Here is a 20,076-nt window from a genome sequence, read left to right as displayed (position 1 = left end):
AATTGCTGAACGAAAGAGTAAGTTCTGCAAGAAAGGTATGATTTTACCCATCCTAAAAGTAAGTTTCAACTTCAAAATAATTACGTCATGTGGTAAAATGTCAAAGGCTTTGCTTAAAGTCTGTTTAAGTCTGTAATAAGACTAATGTTTAAGTAAATATTATTATTTGTTATAGCCTAAAAAAAGTTTCAATAATATATACATGTATGTATATGTTCTTTAATTTTAGTTTTTGCAAAATATTTGAGCTAAACATATGTATATAAATAAATGTACAACATGTATAAAACTGCCAAAAAAATTCTTGCTTTGTATGGACATACTTACATCTGTTAAACATAATCCTGGAATCGTCCTAAAACGTATAGATTATGGTAAAACCAAATTCCAATTCTTAATAACAGTTATGTACATATTTTAAAATAATATTTATTCAAATTTTTACAAAAAACAAGCAAATATAGTAAAAGTACAAACTTATAATAATAAAAAGGAAACATTATGTAATTTTATTTTACGCACCATTTTTGTTTTATAAAATTAATTTTTTTCTAAAATTTAAAAGATAATAAGTCTGTAATTCAAAGATAATAAGTCTGTTATTTGCAATCAACTGAAATTGCACAAAAATTATTAATTTAAAACTTACTCAGCTATTAACTCAAATTTCGGATTAGTTTTGTGTTTGCAGCTATAATGTTTGCAAATAATGTTTTGAATTACGGGACTAAATTAATTTACAGATTTTTCATGTTTTACATGTATTAAATACATATACATACAAAATATTAAAATACAAGCGGCATATTTCCAACACATTATATTAGGTAATATCTAACTTATTTTTGAAAAAAAATTTACATGGTAATTCAGTAAATAATGTTTCAACATAAAAATCAAAAAGTAAACATAAAATGTACTCTTAGTCAACTATTTATGATAAAAAAAAGGCTTGGACATGGACATTTGAAAAAATAATAAGAGCAAAATGAAATTTCGTGTTGCAAATCTTTACTAAATATCGTCGCAATTTTGAGTTAATCTTGAGAAATTTATTTATATTACGTTACTCACAACGCGGCAGCTGATTTCGTGATTTCTTCTTGATTTTTTTGCTAGCAACATACTCTCAGGGTTTTTTTTTTTGATTTAATACACACAACATCATTTAGGACATCAAATGTTTAGGAATTTTGACAAATTTTCACGAAACTTTTAATTGCTTATATCAATTTTTTTCCTTGTAACTTCCCTTTAAAAAAAGATAGAAGGTTCCAACAAAGAATTTTTAAAAGGGCTTTCTAAAATTAGAATGCTTGATATTCCGAAAGTACATAGAACACTAAGTCAAATAATATGTTGATTAAAAGCCCTTTACTAGCCTTTAAAAAAATTCTTTATTTGAAACTTCTGTTTTTTTCTGAAAGGAAGTTACAAGTAAATGCCTATTTTTTATTCCGTAAGCACAGACATGTATCAAAGCACTGACTACTAAATCACCCTGCTAAGGCCGCCGCACCCGACTTCACTGTGTTTATTTCATTTTAAATCTAAAAAGCTAATAAAATACTTATAAATACTAGAATTTCTTAAACTTATTCTTGATTCACGATTTTTAATTGCCACTATAATTTAAGTCCTTGGTTAACAATATGTGTATACATATAGAGTAATGTTTTTTTAAAAGGTGATACTAAACCTACATATGTATACAAAATAATATAAGAAATAAAAAATTATTTTGTTATTGATTATTTTCAATAATCAACTTACTTTTTGCAAAAATTTTTATATTTTCTAGGCAGTATGCTTTTTTAAATGGTATTTCCAACTACTCCAGTGAGCAAATGACATTTCGCAATGATCGCATTTATATGGTTTTTCCCCAGTATGAGAACGTTCATGTGATTTTAGTGCTGTGGATATAAAAAATGCTTTGTCACAATAGCTGCATTTGTAAGGCCTCTCACCGGTATGCTCTACTCGTTTATGTAATACTAGTTTTGCAGAAGTATAAAAACGTTCATCACATTCGTCACAACGGTATGGCTTTTTATATGTATGTTTCAACAAATGTGATTTCAAACTGCTACTATTCTTGGTTATGTAAGAACAAAAAGTACACTTCAATGGTTTTATATCCATATGTCTCGTTCTTTTATGGCTAGATAATTGAGCTAAAGTAGTAAACGACATTTCACATTCTTTACATTTATACGGTTTTTCTCCAGTATGAATGCGCATATGAGTCTGTAAAGCAGCTGGGGTTGATAAACATTGACTGCATATTTCACATTTATGAGGAGAACCTCCCGTATGCTTTAATTGGTGTGTTTTTAAACTGCTAGAATGACCAAAAGATGCATCACAACTCTTACATTTGTAAGGTTTTTCTCCAGTATGCGTTCGTACATGAGCTTTTAAAGAAGTCGACTGAAAGAAAGCTTTATAACAGTAAGAACATTTGTGTGGTCTTTCACCTGTATGCTTAACACGTTTGTGCAACTTCAATTGACTTGATGTCGAATAAGCTACGTTTGGACAATCTGTACACTTAAAAGGTTTTTCTCCTGTATGAACACGCATATGAACCACCAAAGAACTTGAAGTAGTAGCTGCTTGACCGCAGATTTCGCATTTATACGGTGATTCACCATTATGCCGACGATTATGCGCCTTTAAAGCTAAAGCTGATCGAAGAACTTTATCACAAATACCACAACTAAAAGTTGGATTATCGTGATTTTTCAAATGGGTTTTTAAAGAAGATTTTTGACTAAAAGAAACATTACATAAATCACATTTGAACGGTTTTTCTCCTGTATGTGTTCGAACATGACCTTTTAATGAAACTGATTGATAGAAAGCTTTGTCGCAATATGTACATTTAAAAGGCCGTTCACCAGTGTGTTTTACTCTATTATGTAATAACAACTGTCCAGATGTAGCAAAAGCTGATCCACAGGTTTCACATTTGAATGGTTTCTCTCCAGTATGTGTTCTCATATGAATTACCATATTACTGGATGTTGATGTTCGGTGACCACATACATCACATTTGAATGGTTTTCCACCTGTATGTGTTTTTAAATGTATTCTATAATAACGAAGCGATGGGAATGTATCTTGACAATATTTGCATTTGTAGACAATACCATCGTGGATTTTAAGATGTGATTTCAAACTCGTTAAATACGCAAAGCTCATGTCACATTTGTCACATTTATATGGTTTTTCACCTGTATGCGTACGGATATGAATTTTAAGTGCAGTTGACTGGAAGAAGGCTTTCTCACAATAAGTGCATTGAAACGGACGTTCCCCAGTGTGCTTTACTCGTATATGCAAAACTAGTTGCCCTGAGGTAGCAAAAGCATCATCGCAATCTTTGCACTGATAGGGCTTCTCACCTGTATGGGTTCTCATATGGATTGCTAACGAGCTTGACGTTGTAGAAGTCTGTCCACATATTTGACACTTATGAGATCTCTCCCCAGTATGTGATTTTAAATGAGTTCGAACTTGAGATTCTGTTGCAAAAAGTTTATTGCAATATTCGCATTTGAATGCAGTTCCATCATGAAGCTTTACATGGTTACGCAAAGAACACGACTGACTGAAACGAGAATCACATTTGCTGCATTTGAATGGTTTATCACCAGTATGTGTTCTTGTATGGGATTTTAAAGCAGCAGAATGAAAAAATGCTTTATCGCAATAAGTACATTTAAATGGTTTTTCTCCCGTGTGCTTGGTTCTACGATGTATGAGTAATTGGCCAGAATTCGTGTATGCCGCATCACATTCATTGCATTTATATGGTTTCTCTCCGGTATGACTCCGCATATGAACTGCCAATGAACTAGATGTAACCGTATTAATTCCGCAAATTTCGCATTTAAAAGGTTTTTCACCAGTATGTACCCTCTCATGGTATTTCATAGATTGCGATTGGAAAAACGTTTTTTCGCAATAACTGCACTTATACGGTCTTTCACCAGTATGTTTCATACGATTGTGCAATATTAACTGTCCTGAAGATTTATAGGAAACATCACACTCCTCGCATTTAAACGGCTTTTCGCCTGTATGAGTTCTCATATGATAGCTAAAACTGCTAGCGGTTGAAATGCCTTTTCCACAAATTTTACATCTATAAGGCTTTATACCACTGTGACCCCTCATATGAATTCTTGCTTTCGAAAGTGTTGGGAACTGCAAACCGCAAATATTACATCTAAAACCGATTCCATTATGTATTTTTAAGTGTGATTTAAGCGACACTAAATGTAAAAATCCCAAACCGCATTTGTCACATTTGTGAGGTTTTTCTCCGCTATGACCTTTTAAATGGGTTTGTAAATTTTTTGCATACATAAAATGTTTTCCACAAAGTTTACAACGGTGAGGTTTTTCTCCCGTATGTTTCCTTAAATGAGCCCTTAAATATCGTGAGCTAGTAAAAATTCTTTGGCAGTATTGACATTCTTTTTGACAGAACTCTTCAACTTTAAAATTCGGATCTTCGTGTTTTTTTAAGTGCTCCTTTAAGCTATTAGAATATGAAAAACTTACGTCACAAGTTTCGCACTGATATGGTTTTTCTCCAGTATGACTTCGCAAATGCATTCGCAAAACACTTCTGCTTATAAAAAATTTTCCGCAAGTTTTGCAGCCAAACGGTTTTTCGCCAGTATGTGAGCGTAAATGAACTTTTAAATAACCAGATGAAGAAAAACTTTTATTGCAAATATTACAAGTTTTCGTAGTTAGCATTTCTGACATTTCTGTTGGATCTATAGCATTTGGTTTATCAGAAACAATAAAATATTCGTTAGTTAAACTTTTCGATAAACATTTCGTACGAAATTTAGCATCTGGATCATCGTGTTTCTTTGCATGCCACTTCAAACTTCCGGAATGAGCAAAACTTAAATCACATTGCTCGCATTTGTAGGGTTTTTCGCCAGTATGACTTCTTGTATGAGTATTCAAAGCACTTTTATCTGCAAAGAATTTACCACAAAAATTGCATCCAAATGGCTTTTCTCCAGTATGTTGTCTTAAATGTATGCGTAGATAAGTGGGAGTGGAAAACTTTCGGTGACAAAGCTTACATTGCTTCCGAAATTTTATTTTCTTACCTTTCTTATACCGCACTAAATCTTGTAAAAAGTCTTTCGCAAGTAAAAATCTTGGAAAGTATTTCTCTAAAACTAGTCTTGGCATTTTTTCAATTTTCACTAAAGGCTTAAGTCGCAGCTTAGGATCATCTCCACGATGCGGGTAAGAGACTTTGTGAGCTTCTTCAGGCTTGGGAACTACAACTGACTTATTTTCTAATTGATTTTGCGACTTTCTCTCATTTTCATTAATTTTACTAACACTCTCTTCAAAATTTATCAAATTTTTGTTCGATGCGGTGATATCATTTTCCGAATTATATACTTGAGTTATATTTTCATCAAAAAAAGTCTCATTTTTTAAAGACACTTCGTTTTTTAAATCTTTGTTTAATTCAGTTACATTTTTTTCATATAGACTTTCCCTACTTACAATTTCTGTACAACATATTGAATCGCCTCCTTCAATCGATACATCATCATCCTTATCATCAATTTCTATAATTTTCAAATCGTTAGATGAAGACTCTTGTTCACATACTTTTTTGGTATTTTCTTGTATTTTTTGCAATTTAACTTGGAACGCATAATTTACTTTTTCTTTTGTCAAATCTTTAAAGTTATTTAATTTTTTTTCTCTGATAATCGTCGGGGGAATCCACGTACTAGTAGTTTCAACGGTATTTTTATTTGAAGAAACAGCTATTTTGGCTTGCTGCAGCATTTCACTTGAGCTCATAGCATTAGTCGACTTCATAAGTGTAGTTTTGTTTAAATGAAAAGGTGGCAAAAGATGTGAAGATAAAGAAGAGTTTTCAAATACTGGGGAATTAGAAGATTGAGTAGAAATTTGAGTTGTTTGAATATTCGGATGTGCAGTATGAAAATTTGAAGAATTCGGAGCTGCAACAGTGTTTGGGGTGGAGGACAAATAATTAGATTGTAAATGATGAGATGAAGTAATTTGAGGAAGTGGTGGAAATTGTTCCTGTGCTATTTCGGCAGTCCACGTATTTCGATTTTCTGTCCTTGGTGGTGGTATTGGCGGTGGGTGCATAGGGTATTGTTGCGGGGTTGCACTTCGTGATGTCCACTCATTAGAACTCTCTTCATTTCGTGAAGTAGATCTTATAAGTTGGTAATTTTGAACTGATGTCGACCAAGAATTTGTACTTTCAATATTTTTAGATATACGTGGACTAACTTCATAATTAACAGATGGTTGAATGGAATGTTGCCATTGATTAGTCTGTGGTCGTATGACTTGAGTAGAATTTGAAGAAGAACAGTCTTGCATATCCGATTGGGAAGTCCATAACATATCCAGTGGTTGTATTTGTGAAATATGACGATTAAGGAAAACGTTCTCATCCATCGGTTGTTCATAATTAATGTTTAATTCCCGAGCTGTTGGAGGTGATTTGCACAAATTTTTCAATATTAATAATTTTTCTGATCTTGTAGGCGTTATTTTTGTTTTTGGACGTCTTCCTTTAAATAAAATGCAATTTAAATTAGTTTAAGATTCGTATTTTGAGTTAAGTGTGTAACATAATGCTTTAATAAATTATTTCGTTTTATTATTTATATTTTAATAATTGTAATAAATTCTTATTGAAATATGCCTAATTTCAATCTAACTTACTTTGAGGTGAAGCCGAAATACTTTTAGGTTTTTCTGCGGTTAGTATTTCATTATGTACTCTAATTTCATCTGTGGGGTTTTGTACAGATTTGCACTTTAAAAAGTGCTTGCAAAATTCACTAAAATTTTCAAAATGCTCTATATTACAAATATTACAAGAAATTGAAAATTCATTTAGTGATTTTAGGTAAAATATTTCCCCACACTTGTAATGAAAACTTGAAGCTATTTTTAAATTAGGCAAATTCTCCCCTTGTTCTTGTTTTATGGAAATGTCCATCCTATTTCATTAAAGCTCCTCCAATTTTATTGCTAAAACTATTATTGAAAGCATATTTAAAATAAATTATATTGATTATTTATATATTCATATGTTAAATTGTATGAAATTCTAATCTAATCACAAATAAATGTTACTACATCAATTACAATGTTTGACGTATGATTTTATTCCTTATGCCAATTCCTTTCCTTTTACTTTATGTATACTTACTTAAAAACATCTCACCCAATAAGCATTATTTAATTGTTTTGGTATTACAATGTGTAATTTTAATTTATCGTAGGTTCTTCCATAAACAATATTGATCACCAAATGTTCAAATGAATTTCTAATGTAAATGGAGAAAAAAAACGTCTAAATAAAATAACTAAACGTCAAGAATTCTCATTTGACTTTTACAGTAAGTTCAATCTGTCTAAAACAAAATATAAAAGTTCGAATGTCGCCGTGTTAAAATTTTAAATTGGAGTGTTGAAAAGATTCCCAAAATGGAGTGCAATAGACTTAGTACTTCCCAAATAATATAAAATGCGCAATGTTACCAAGAAAAAATGCATATTCACTTAAAACGCGCTTCTCTTTCAAGGTACGTTATTAAAAACTTTTATATAATATAAACATAAAGTGCAATGTTATAAAAAAAATAAAAATGAAAAGCTTCAACTTATATTTTTATCGTATAAGCAAAGATTCTGTACGTTTGTTTGTTTTTTTCAAAATGAAAATGTAACATTCACTAATAAGTACAAAACTTCTAAACGCCTCATTAAAATTAACAAAACAAATTTATTTTTTTTAATGTGTGTTTCTGCAATAAATAATGGAAATTTTGAATTGCATGTGTTAACCGGACACTCATGAGCAACACTCATGATCTTTTTAAAAAAAAAGTCCTTAGAATACCGTTTTTTATATTCCTTCAACTCCTCCCATTTTTCCCCTTTCTTGTTGTTATATTAAAAAATGGAATAAAAAAATAAATTTTCTACCTGTGGTAAGAATAAGCCCATCGTCCACAGCATTAAAAAATTTTTCCGAATTGCTTCAATCGGGTCAACTTCCATAAAATTCGTATGTTTTTCCTCAATTTATTTTCTAGTGAAATTATTTTTGAAAAAAACTATCAAAAAGGTAGATAATTTTTGTTTGCTTAATATTTTTTTATTTTCGTATAAGAGAAGAACATTTGAAGGCATTCAATTGCTCCTTTTTAGGCTCTTCTAATTAAAACCTTAAAAATAATTTTTTGCATAATTATAGGTATCTATAAATAAAAATTTTTCTTTTGCAGATTGGTTAAATGATATTACTTATATGTATATATATACATATATAAAAAAGTAACCAATAACAATAACTTATTTCTATGCTATGATTTTTTCAAACTTGAAATATTTTTGTTGCATATGTAACGTATATAAACAAAATTTTTACAACAAATTAGAAATACAAAAGGAAGGAGAATCTTGAAAAAAACAATGAAGCCAAATTTTTTCTAGTTGTCCCTTTCTTTGCTCCGAGAATTGTCCAAGTCGTAACAGGAGCGTATTTTATTTCATTTTTTTGTCTAGCCTCTACTATAAAATACATGTAATTTATAAGAAAATGAACATATTATTTTAAAAAATTTCTTATCAGTAAGAAACCAGTTTTGTTTGACAATTTTGCTGAACAACTCTAAACAATAAAAATATAAATACATATAAATTTTAATGACTCTAAAACAGTATAATTTTTGACAAATTTTAATTAATATGATAGTTATTACCCATTGAAGTAGGTGGTATGTTGTCCAATACAAAATATTTTAGAATATAAATAATTCACCCTTATATTTTATTTTACTTACTGAATGCTCCTTTCTTTGGTATCTCTAATTTGTTGGGTCTGTATTTCTGTCAGCCGTGAATAAAACCCATACGTATTATAGCTTGATTTCAATATGAATGTATTCTTTCGGAGCTTCATACTCATGAACATACTATTCATGAACATAATACAGGTGCTAAAGCAAAATTGTAAGGTATGCAGAGCTGCAAGGTTTTTATATTTTGTGATGTAAAATCAAAGATCAATATCATGTACAATGAGTGTTGCAAGTTCGGTATGTTGGTATAAACAATAAGTAAGACTTTGTCTTTGATTTAATTTATTTATGTAGTTTATGCAATTTTTACCTAGAGTAAAAAAACGACTTTTTCCGGAAGCCGTCCAGTTTGCAATGGAATTATCTCGAAAACGGGATAACGAACAAAGAATTATTAAGAGGTATTTTGAAAATCAACCAAAAGCTTTCAAATTATGAAATCTTTGAGTTGATCTGCAGTTGATAATGTGGAAAAATCAAATTGGTTAAATTTTTAGGTAATTGGTCACTTTGTCAAAAATTTGACATTTTTTTTATTTTTTCCTTAATAACTTTTACTTCAAATGACACCCTGGTTTTATTTTGAAATAAAGAGCTACTTTTCATTGAATATTAATTATTTAAATCGGTTAATAATTATGGAAGTTATAGCCATTTATGTCGATACATGTTTTTGTCGAAACCAAAAATTTTCAGGTATTTTAGGGATTGAATATTCATTTGCGGCTCCCCACTCCTCCTCAGGTATGTTTTTTTTTATAAAATGTAATATATGAAATATTTTATAATATTATTTATTAAACATTTTATAATGAAAATGTAATTCTTTCTCCTCCCGAAAAATCATACCACTTACTCTGTATATCTAAATGAAAAAATATTTCAATAGAAACAACTAATAATATTGTTGACACAAACAAAAGTTTGACACTTCCCGCGGAAAATCGCTCTTGTTTTTTTTTTTACCTTTGTGCTTGAACTCAATGCACACATTTTAATCTTTTAGTTTACCAACAAACATCCAAGTTATGAACTTTGCATTTTGATTATAATTTTGTTATCCTGTGTATGTAAAATTCAAATTGTGAACCAATAAAGATTGTGAATCACTTGACATGTATTGCTAATAGACTATATTATGAAAATTTGTGACATATTTTCTTACGGAAATGAACCCGATCAACCTGTAGTCCATAAAAACAAAGATAAAATAAATGTATCGTTCAATATTAATATTCTTGTTATTTTCTGTCGTGCTATGTAAAAAATCCAAGGAAGGAGAAAAGCCCGAGTGGGCAAAAAAGGATATTCGGGATTTTGATGATGCTGATATGGAACGTTTATTTGATCAATGGGAAGAGGATGAAGAACCATTGCAATCAGACGAGCTGCCGGAACACTTAAGACCTCCGCCAAAAATAGATTTATCTAATATCGATACTTCAAATCCTGAAAATCTTCTAAAAATATCAAAAAAAGGGAAAACTTTAATGACTTTCATCAATGTATCCACTGATAAAACGAAAGAGGAAGCTGAGGAGTTAACAAAATTATGGCAAACAGGGTTATGGAATAATCATATACAAGCTGAAAGATATATGGTCGATTCACATCGAGCAATATTTTTGTTCAAAGACGGAGCTCAGGCTTGGGAATCAAAGACATTTTTATTGCAGCAAGAATTTTTAGAAAGTATGACTATAGAAAATAAAGTATATGAAAGCGAAAAAAAACATGTAATAGATGAATTATGAAAAGAATTTATTTGATTTTTATTGGTGAACGTAATGTAAATTAAGTTAATTTGCATAAACATCATTGATACATGCAGATTTATGCTATTGAAATTTTATAAGGCAAAGTGTTTCTATATACATAGTTCGTTAAGCTAAAATCGAATTTAAAATGTTACTGAAAGAAATGCCAGAGTATTGAAATATATAAAACTTAATACAACAAATTTTATGTGCATGAAATCCATTTATTCTCTGTGTAAATCTAATATTTTTGAAAATTGTTTCTCCCCAAGGCAAATAATTTGACATTGTTCTATGCAAGTGTTTTGCCTTTTTAGATTATCAATCAAAAACAGCTGTTTTTTATAAGCGTTCAAGAATTCATTCCGCTGTCGTTTTAAATCTTTAACTTGCTTCTCTAACTTTTCTTGCTCTAACCGATACGTTTCCAAATTATTGCGTTCATTGTTTTTAATTGAGTCTATTTGAGTTTTAAATTTTTCAATCTCTTCATTAGCTCTGTATAAGCGTTTTTCCAGATTTTTATTAGTTTGATTCAACACTTTAATTTCACGTTTTGAAATTTCTATGTTACGTTTGTATTGATCAATTTCAGAATCAGAAGTTTTCAATTTCTTTTCATATTTAATTAATTTTTCATTGAACTTTTCCACCTGATCTGTTAAAAAGTTATTTTTTGAAAAAGCATTATCGCGTTGTGTTTCCAATTTTTGTTGCATTTCATAGCTACGTTCCAAATCCTTTGTTTGTTTAGTAATTTCATTTTTTGTATTTAACAGTTCTACCTCTAATATTGAGACCTTCGATTTCAAATACTTTACTAAACCTTCATTGCTCAAAGTCTTTTTTGCTGTAATATCAGTATTCGCACTGCATTTTTTTGAAGTTTTTGTTGAAGTTGATTCCGTTTCTACGTTTTGGTTTAACTGAATAGGATAAGAATGTGTAGATTCAAAAGTTTGATTTATTTCGATTGGTCTTTCATTTAGTTTCTTTTCTAAATCAATTTCGTTTTGTGCACATTTTTCGGAAGTCACACTATCTACTCTTAATTTATGTGCCTTACTTTCTTTCACTTTGCGGATCGTCAAAGAATCTCTCAATCTTTTTGGAACTGTGTGTGCTTTTACAACTTTTTTTCCATTTTTTTCTGAGAGTTCAATATTTTCATCAATGTTAGATTCTTTTTCTTCTATAAAAATAATTTCTGACTTGATTTTTTCCAGTGACGCATCATCGTTACCTTCAGAACTGGGTCCCGTTTGCAAAATTCCATTTGAAAACTCATTTTCAGATATTTGAACTGATTTTTCACTCACTTCCAAAACAGTCTTAGCTTTCCTATTAGTTAATATATCTCGAAATCTTTTCGGAATGGTATTTGACTTATGAAATTTAATACTTGTGTCATCTTTTTCCGGAATTTCACGATTTTCTCTTCCGTTATTTATTATCTTTGGTTTGGGGGTTTTAATATTATTCGATGATAAATTCGAAGACTTTTCAATTATTGATTTTGTTTTTTTATCTAGTTCCTCATTTAACTTTTGAAACTCTTTTTCACGTTTCAATATATCTACCATTATTTTTATTTTTTTAATTTATTCCTTAAGTTAGTTATTTACGTAAATTGATCAGTCATTAAATAATTTTTGTATCTCTATGGAGATATTTTTATTGAAAAAAATAATATTACCTACCTACCTATTGTAAACCATTATTATGCATTTTTTATAATTTCCTAGTTCCTAAGCAAATTAAACAACCATTTTTTTAGTAAAATTGTAAATTCAAGCCTGCAATTTACATATGTATGTACTTATAAAAATCAGATCGTATCTATTTCTACAAAATTATATAGATACATTCCCGCTTACGTTAAAAAACTTCATATTTTTTTGGTCTATATTGATAAAAATTAATAACAAATATCTATTTTATTGAAATGAAATATACGCATATACATATTTTCATAAATTAATCAATGAGGCTTTGGCTTGTGTCCGTCAACATAAAAATTTCTTGTTGCTTTTGGTAGCTCAAGCGTCATACCATTCATTTCTTTGGTCAAAATAATTTGACAACCTAGTCTGGAATTTTCTTTTAAAAAGGGTGCCATATCGAGGAGATCGTCTTCTTTTTCAGTGGATTCTGGTATTTTATCTAAATAACCTTCCGCCACATAAACATGGCATGTTGTGCAAGCCAATGACGCTTCACAAGCACCTTCCATTTCTATACCATAACGATGAGCTAAATATAGTACGTTATCACCAACCTTGCCTTTTACTACAGTTTCCTTTCCATCTTTGCCAATATACTTAATATGAACTACCTCACTCTCAGATTTCGCGTCTTGCCATTCATATTCGCCATGATAATCTGGACGACAAGTACTTATAATGCGTTTATTGATAGTGTAAAGCGGTTTCAAAATACTACGTACATTAAATTGGCCAAGCATTCTATAAAAACAAAAACATCAAAAATATTTTTGAGAACTTATTATAAGTAATATGAAAAATTTTATATGGGAATCATGAAACATATATGTTGTATGTAGATCTTAAATAAGTTGGTAAGTTGGTTCTGCAAATTTTTGTTTCAAAGAATCGCTTTTTTAATCACAAATAACCTGTTAGTTCAAAAATTAAGCAATAATTACGTACTCAAATGCTCCAATACCAAACAAAGTTTATTTTGTGAACAAAAGGATATGAATTCAAATTTTCTAAAATTGAAACTTATACCATTTTGAAAGATATTCCTTAAAGATAAAAACAAACAATAAATTGTATACAAAAAGATAGCAATAACAAAAAATAAAATGACAGACGAAAGCACAAAGTATGACTCAAGGCTCACTTTAAATACATAATGGACCTACTAAAATATTAAGTTTATTCCTTAATTGAATACGTATAGTACAGCGTATAGTGTGCAGAACTGCCACTTATAAAAAAATAATTATAACACAATGTGCCAAAAGTTCAATCATGAGGGTCAAATTTAAAAACGAGAGCCAAAATCGATAAAATGCTTAGTTTTGCGAGTAGAACACTAATTTGTGGTCTAATTCTAATTTCAGTTTTTTTTAATTTCATATTATTTTATTACAGAAAGTCCTCCTTCCTCAAAACGAATTTACCCGAAAGAAGGAAAAAATTGTTTTATAGTTTTTACTAATTAATTAGATGTGTAGCTATGTTTATATAAACAACTTAAAATAAAAGTTGTTTATACGCCATGAAATTGCTTTGTTTATATAAAATAAACACTATTTACCAACCCACATGTACAAATTCCGGTACGCAAAGAATAACGTAACAACAAGTAACGGGATAAAACTTGAAAAAACTTTATAAATATGTGATAAACGTCAACTTTCAAAGTATTTATCAAACACAAACAAATATTTTTTGGTTGTACTTAAAATCGAAATTTTTGATTTTGGATTGTAAAAGTGTGAACCTTAAAAAAAAACATTTGGAAACCCATTTTAGTTATTTTATTTTATTTTTAATTGAAAAGTTTTGAAAAAAAGTTATTGTGGCTGGAATTATTTTTTTTTTTAAGATAAAACCTTCTGGCATAACCAAGAAAAACATATGTATGTTTCGACAGCTGTAAGATTTTAAAAGTTTTAAAACACTAAATTTTACTTTACAAAACTGTAAAAAACTTTCAGTATTGTGAAAATGAGAATGTCATCATTTTCTCTCATTTTTGTTAAAAAAGTAGTATCTCAGACGCTTTGTATGCAAAAACTTTATAAAGTGTTTAAAAGTTTTTATTTCTTTCTAAAAAAAAAAAACTAGTTTAAGTTCTTATTTCTTTTTTAATTTTTCCTCGAAACACGAAATTTCTCGAAAATTTGTCTTATTTTTTTCGATGTGCTGCAATGAGAGCTAAAAGTAAGACCATATAACAAGTTAAAACATGTCCAAAGTGTTGAACTGTGACTTTTTATTATAATATCATCGAATTGGTCAGGTCCACGGTTGACACATATTTTTGTTATGTCAAGGTCAGGTCTGAAACAAAAAAGAAATTGCTTTCTTCCTTATATCAAAGGCAAAATAAAATCTTTGCTTATATGTAATAAACAAACTATACAAAAAGGAAACGAAAAAACATGGGAAAATATAAAAGAGAAAAAAAGCGTTTTTCAATGCTTATACATACATTCGTAAAAACGTATCTTACAAAGTGTATACAGATTTTGCTCACAAATAAAATAAGTCTGCTACACAGCAAAACCTTTACATATTATTCTTTATAATATTATTGTTATTATAATGTCTTTATATCTAACAAGTCCCAATGCTCAGAGAGAAACTTGAAAGCACGACCTTATTTTATATGGCTTTTTTTAAATCGAAGTGGCTATTTTTTGAGAAGAAATATTAAAATAAATTTATACTTATTATAAAGCAGGTAAAATTTAGAAAATATATTTGAAAAATCAAAAAAATATATTAATATTTTCATTGATAATTATTTTAAAATTTAAAAAAAAGCGGAAAAACAACAAGCACATCCTTTGCCTTCAACATTTTATATGTTACTGAAAGCATTTCATTATTTTTAAGTGAACAGCTTTTTTTTCTCATAGGGTAAGTTAACTCAAGATATGGGAAGTACCTGTGGTGTCAAGTTGAAAATATAATTAATGAAAGATAATTATTAAATATTGATATAAATACGTAGTAAAGAAAAAATTTGAAGAGGGAATTAGAAAATAATATCTAAAATACAATCAAATATTAATTGTTAAATACAAATTTTATATAAACTTCAAAATTTTACCTCTATTTTTATTTGAAAAAATATTAAAAACTTACTATCATTTATATTAATTACCTAAGAAAAAAAAATATTTAAAATGTTTGGAAAAAACAATCATATATTTTTATGACCGGATTTGAATATTTTTCAATTTTTGAAATAAATGGTATTTTACCAAATGACTCAAAAATTCCGACTGTAAAATAACAGGTATTTTAAAATTTTTGTTCAGGTATTTTGAAATTCTTTCCGTTTAGAATTAAGATAGGTCATACATACACATGCAGGGATAACATGTTTGAAATAGTTTTAAAATAATTATTTAAAAAAAAATTTATTGGAAGTAGGTACATACATATTTATTTTTAATAACTTAAAAACTAACTGAAATTATTTGAAACAAACTTATAAGTAACGTATAAATAACCGAAATGAGATAATTCAAATTGTTGAAATGTGTCAACCTATATTACTTTTAATAACATTTTTGTTAGCCGACACTACTCAACTTGCCTTATTGGGAAATACAAAATGTGCATGAAAAATCATACATCCTTCCTCATTAACATTTGAAACCATACTGAAATATGAATTTGAAATTTTTTATCATTTTTTCTTTCCTCCTACCTTTCTTTCTTTTTCATGCAATAGAATTTAAATGGGAAGCTTTTTAAAAAATGTGTATAATATCCTGAGATTTTTTAAAATATTAATCTCTTTTTTACGTAAAAAAAAAGAAAAAAATAATAAAAAATATGACACGATCAGTGGCATTTAAAGAAAAAATCAACAACGAGGCCAAAAATTCGTAATATTTCGTAAAAAAAATTGACTCATGTCTCAATTTTGTTTGAATATTTTCGAACATATTTACATTCAGAAAGATCCGCACTAGAGGCTTCTAGTTAAAATGAAATAAAGAAACGTACACATTTATGCATGTATGTAAATGCGTATGTTTGCAGTTAAAACTGAATTGAAGCTTTAACTCATATAAACACTACTTCACTTGAAATTTTTTGAAATTTTCAAGTCAAGTCGATCCAATGAAATTATTAGCATGACAGATAAGACAGAAAATGACAAATTAATATATATTATGCTTGTTAAACTCTAATCGATTTCAAGTATACAATATATGACAATATATGACTGACTAATCGATTTCAAGTATACAAGTATACAACACTGACTATATTTCAATCAATATAGTCAGTGTTGGGATCAATAAAATCTATAAAGGGCTAAATTTCAGTGGAAAAAAGGGCCAAAAAGAGCCAAATTCAATTATTTTAACTAACTATAATAATAACTACAATTTGAATAATAAACTAATTAACTAATAATAATGACAATTTTTCTGCTTTAAATATGTGTGTATTTTGTGTTATGTGACTTTTGACTAGCGTGTCAAAAATGGAGCCAAAAGAGTTTCCTTAGCCAAAAGAGTTAAACAGTAACATATACTTTTTTATTTTCATTTTTATGCACATATGAATTTTTGAAAGAGAAAAAAAGTACGTAATAGATGTCTACCTGGTTTATAATGTATTTTTAGAGGCGGACAAAACCACTTTTTTGTATATAAAGAATTGTGAAAAATATTAAACATTTTAAAGACTCACAAACCATTTCTGTATATTATTCTAGCACAAGGTGGCAAAAGTGGTGTATCCATATTATAAAAACGAAAAGATTAAAAAAATGAGTATTAAAATAAAACAAAAATATGAATTTTTGATATTATGATTAACGAATCCGCCTAAATTATTGGTGAATGAGGTGTCAAATCTGTCGAATGAAGTGAATTTGAAGCGTGGTTAACGATTGTTTTGATCCGCATGTTATAAAGTATTTGTATCCTACAGTCATTTTTTCGGGTACAGGTTTCCCACGCTTAACTTAATACAGATTTTTTTTTGCGACATTATTTTATTATCGTAAATTTTTCCCTCACTTATCGTAATTTTTTTTACCTTATTTTTTTAGAAAAATAAACACCTTTGGCAATCTTTTTACAGGTGGTACCTATAATAAAAAAAAACATTTTGCCATATCTAAAACTGTCAATTCATAAAATTTAGGAACACTTGACAAGTGGTTCTATTTAGTATAAGTACAGCTATAGATGTAAAGAAGTTACCGCCGGGTACAAAATATTGAAGGGCAAAAAAAAGATCTTAAAGCAAAAATTAATTCATAATCTTGTACCAAATTCAGTTGATGTCATTGAAAATGAAAATCACAATAAAAAATAAATTTAATTACCTACATATGTATGTGTATGGAATCAAAACATGTTATGATATAATATAATATTAATACGTTACTACTTGTGATTTTTATTTTTATTGAAATATGTAATGTTCCCATTTTTGATTTTTTTTTTGAAGTATGTATTGAAATCTTATGTTGTTTTACTAACGAAAACGTTTCATGAAATAAAAGTTCATGTTTTTCTTTAAAAAATTTGTTTACGATTATGTACATATAAAATTTTTTTTCATAGTCTCTCTTAATGTAATTTCAGTTAACATAGGAAATTTTGGGTGCCAAAATTTACGTTAAGTGAGAGATAGCTGTATGTTCTGTGTCCAGAAAAAGCTTTTGCGGTATACGTACATATACATATGTCGTCTATATGTTAGACTTTTTTTTGTCATCGAAGGAAGGAGGAAAGCATGAATGCTACTAACATGCCATTCTCTGGGAACCCACAGTTAGTTATGTTTTACGGAGAAAACCTCCTCTTTAAATTTTGATACTAGTCCCCTTAGACCAACCATCAAATTTTCTTTAATATAGATTAAAAGAGATTCAACGCTCCCCGATTTGGAGAAGCGCATTTTGAGCTAAATCAGAAGGCAAATTTTTCTGTAGCCTTCTGATTTAGTTACTTATTTGCAACTACATAATTTTTATTTCGCCTTTTTTTTTATTGGAAATAAAAAATCTTCTAATAAATACTACAATTTTAAAAAATTCAATAACTACTTCAACTACAACTTAAATATACGCAAACATACATACAAACATATACGAAAAACATGTAAAACGCATATCTACATACCTTAACATAACGAAAATATCAATACCTGGACCCAGTGTTACCAAATAGATTGGCCCAAATATCTTCATGAACGATTCAAGATCTTCAATTGAAGTTTAATTGAACGAAGTAGGAAGGCAAAATATCAATTCGAATCCAATCAGACACCAAAAAGAAAAACTAATGACATGCAAAATGATGTATGATACCGGAAAACCTTCATTTTGAAGATAAATCTTCACTTTTGACAGCGCCTGGACCGTTTTTTTTTTTAGTCAAATAACACTTCTAAATAATCTTTTTTTTTTCCTTTTTTTTTTTTTTTTTTCAAAAAATGATGCTTTTTGCATATAATCATTTCGAGTTTTCTATGAAAAAAACTGACTAAACCTTACAATTTTTATATTAAAATGAAATTTAAGTTTTCTGAGTAACATATCGAAAACTTGACTATAATTTTGATGTGATAAATATATTTTCGAATTTATTCCTCATTTTTTTAAACCGCCATGTCAGGCAACATATCTGAGAGAACTTAGAGTAAAAAATCATATTACATTGAATGAAAAAAAATTTTCATTAGTCTAGAATACGCGATTTAAAATAAGTTAATAAAAATTTTATTAGATTTTAAGTTAGCATTTAAATTTTTAATCATTAGATTATTATATTTATAATCATTAGATTAAGTTTGAATAATTACTTTAGGTATTATTACAGCGCTTTTGTAATTTTATAATCATTGTAAAAAAAGCGTCTTTCTAAGTTGTCCCCTATAATGAAATATAATAAAAATATTATGAAGCTTTTAAAATTCCTGGCACGGTAGTTTAGATAAATTTGTGAATTAGACTTACTTACAAGGCGAAGATATTTCCAAATATATGTACATATTATGAAAAATATATAGATATAATACGTAATTATATCAGAAGTATGCATTTTGGGAGGCATATATAACATATCGTTAATATCAAATGTACATTTTTTCTAATTTGAAAAAATACACGAAAATCAAGTTAATACTTCAAAAACAAAAAATTTGCACTATTTGTTTTTCTATAGTATAGCATATTTTATTGAAATCGTAAAAAAATGAACAGCGCCTGGATCAATTTTAATTCAATTTTTTATTGTTTTAATAACGCAAAACTTCAAGAATATAAGCACTAGTAAAGTAGAAAAGGATTGAATTTTACCTTTTTCTAATTAAAAACTTTATAAAAGTTTATTTTGAAATTTATGATGTTAAAAAGGGCCCTGTATAGCTTCCATAAGAATACGTGTAATTTCGTCTGATATGACTTGTCACTCTCTTTTAGGGTCCAAGCCTGTATTTTTGTCAGCCGTGGTACATATGTTGATGTAGTGTGTATAATCAAAATTCACAACGATGATCTGTTACAAGATTAAATTCTGTTACAAAACTATTTATATAAACTTTACGAAATTAATAGACTAGCAAAACCTTTATGACGACAAATTATTTTTCCTAATAAACATACAAATATATCTATTAATTAACACGTTCATGGACGTGGATCTGTTGCTGAAACTATAATAA

The 20,076-nt window shown here is 28.6% G+C and overlaps 4 protein-coding genes across 6 annotated transcripts; 1 reads left to right on the top strand and 3 right to left on the bottom strand.

The window, feature by feature from the left end:
* Positions 1-519: 519 nt before the first annotated feature.
* Positions 520-7,406, bottom strand: LOC129605938 (zinc finger protein 91-like). Of its 2 annotated transcripts, XM_055515971.1 has the most exons (4): positions 7,262-7,406; positions 6,769-7,086; positions 1,774-6,614; positions 520-1,699 (listed from the first exon to the last, which is right to left on the bottom strand). In XM_055515971.1, exons 2-3 carry the CDS (start codon positions 7,046-7,048, stop codon positions 1,798-1,800), a joined length of 5,097 nt encoding a protein of 1,698 aa, XP_055371946.1. In that variant the 5' UTR covers positions 7,049-7,086; positions 7,262-7,406; the 3' UTR covers positions 520-1,699; positions 1,774-1,797. The 2 variants fall into 2 exon arrangements, with proteins under 2 accessions (XP_055371946.1, XP_055371945.1); XM_055515970.1 differs by having other exon boundaries at positions 520-6,614.
* A 2,635-nt stretch (positions 7,407-10,041) lies between these two features.
* Positions 10,042-10,840, top strand: LOC129605940 (LDLR chaperone boca). The gene has a single exon (XM_055515973.1). The coding sequence runs from the start codon at positions 10,133-10,135 to the stop codon at positions 10,670-10,672; it is 540 nt and encodes a 179-aa protein (XP_055371948.1). The 5' UTR covers positions 10,042-10,132; the 3' UTR covers positions 10,673-10,840.
* Positions 10,841-10,871: 31 nt separating this feature from the next.
* LOC129605939 (uncharacterized) lies at positions 10,872-12,440 on the bottom strand. The gene has a single exon (XM_055515972.1). It carries the CDS (start codon positions 12,256-12,258, stop codon positions 10,900-10,902), a length of 1,359 nt encoding a protein of 452 aa, XP_055371947.1. The 5' UTR covers positions 12,259-12,440; the 3' UTR covers positions 10,872-10,899.
* A 147-nt stretch (positions 12,441-12,587) lies between these two features.
* On the bottom strand, positions 12,588-13,560 carry LOC129605941 (adrenodoxin-like protein 1, mitochondrial). Of its 2 annotated transcripts, none has more exons than XM_055515976.1 (2): positions 13,426-13,560; positions 12,588-13,140 (listed from the first exon to the last, which is right to left on the bottom strand). In XM_055515976.1, exon 2 carries the CDS (start codon positions 13,137-13,139, stop codon positions 12,657-12,659), a length of 483 nt encoding a protein of 160 aa, XP_055371951.1. In that variant the 5' UTR covers position 13,140; positions 13,426-13,560; the 3' UTR covers positions 12,588-12,656. The 2 variants fall into 2 exon arrangements, with proteins under 2 accessions (XP_055371951.1, XP_055371949.1); XM_055515974.1 differs by having other exon boundaries at positions 13,345-13,552.
* Positions 13,561-20,076: the final 6,516 nt, after the last annotated feature.

Source organism: Condylostylus longicornis, unplaced genomic scaffold (genome assembly GCF_029603195.1).
Source record: "Condylostylus longicornis isolate FDR11 unplaced genomic scaffold, ASM2960319v2 ptg000016l, whole genome shotgun sequence".
Lineage (NCBI taxonomy): Eukaryota > Metazoa > Arthropoda > Insecta > Diptera > Dolichopodidae > Condylostylus > Condylostylus longicornis.
Note: the sequence above shows the minus strand (reverse complement) of the source record. Positions and strands in the feature narration are given on the sequence as shown.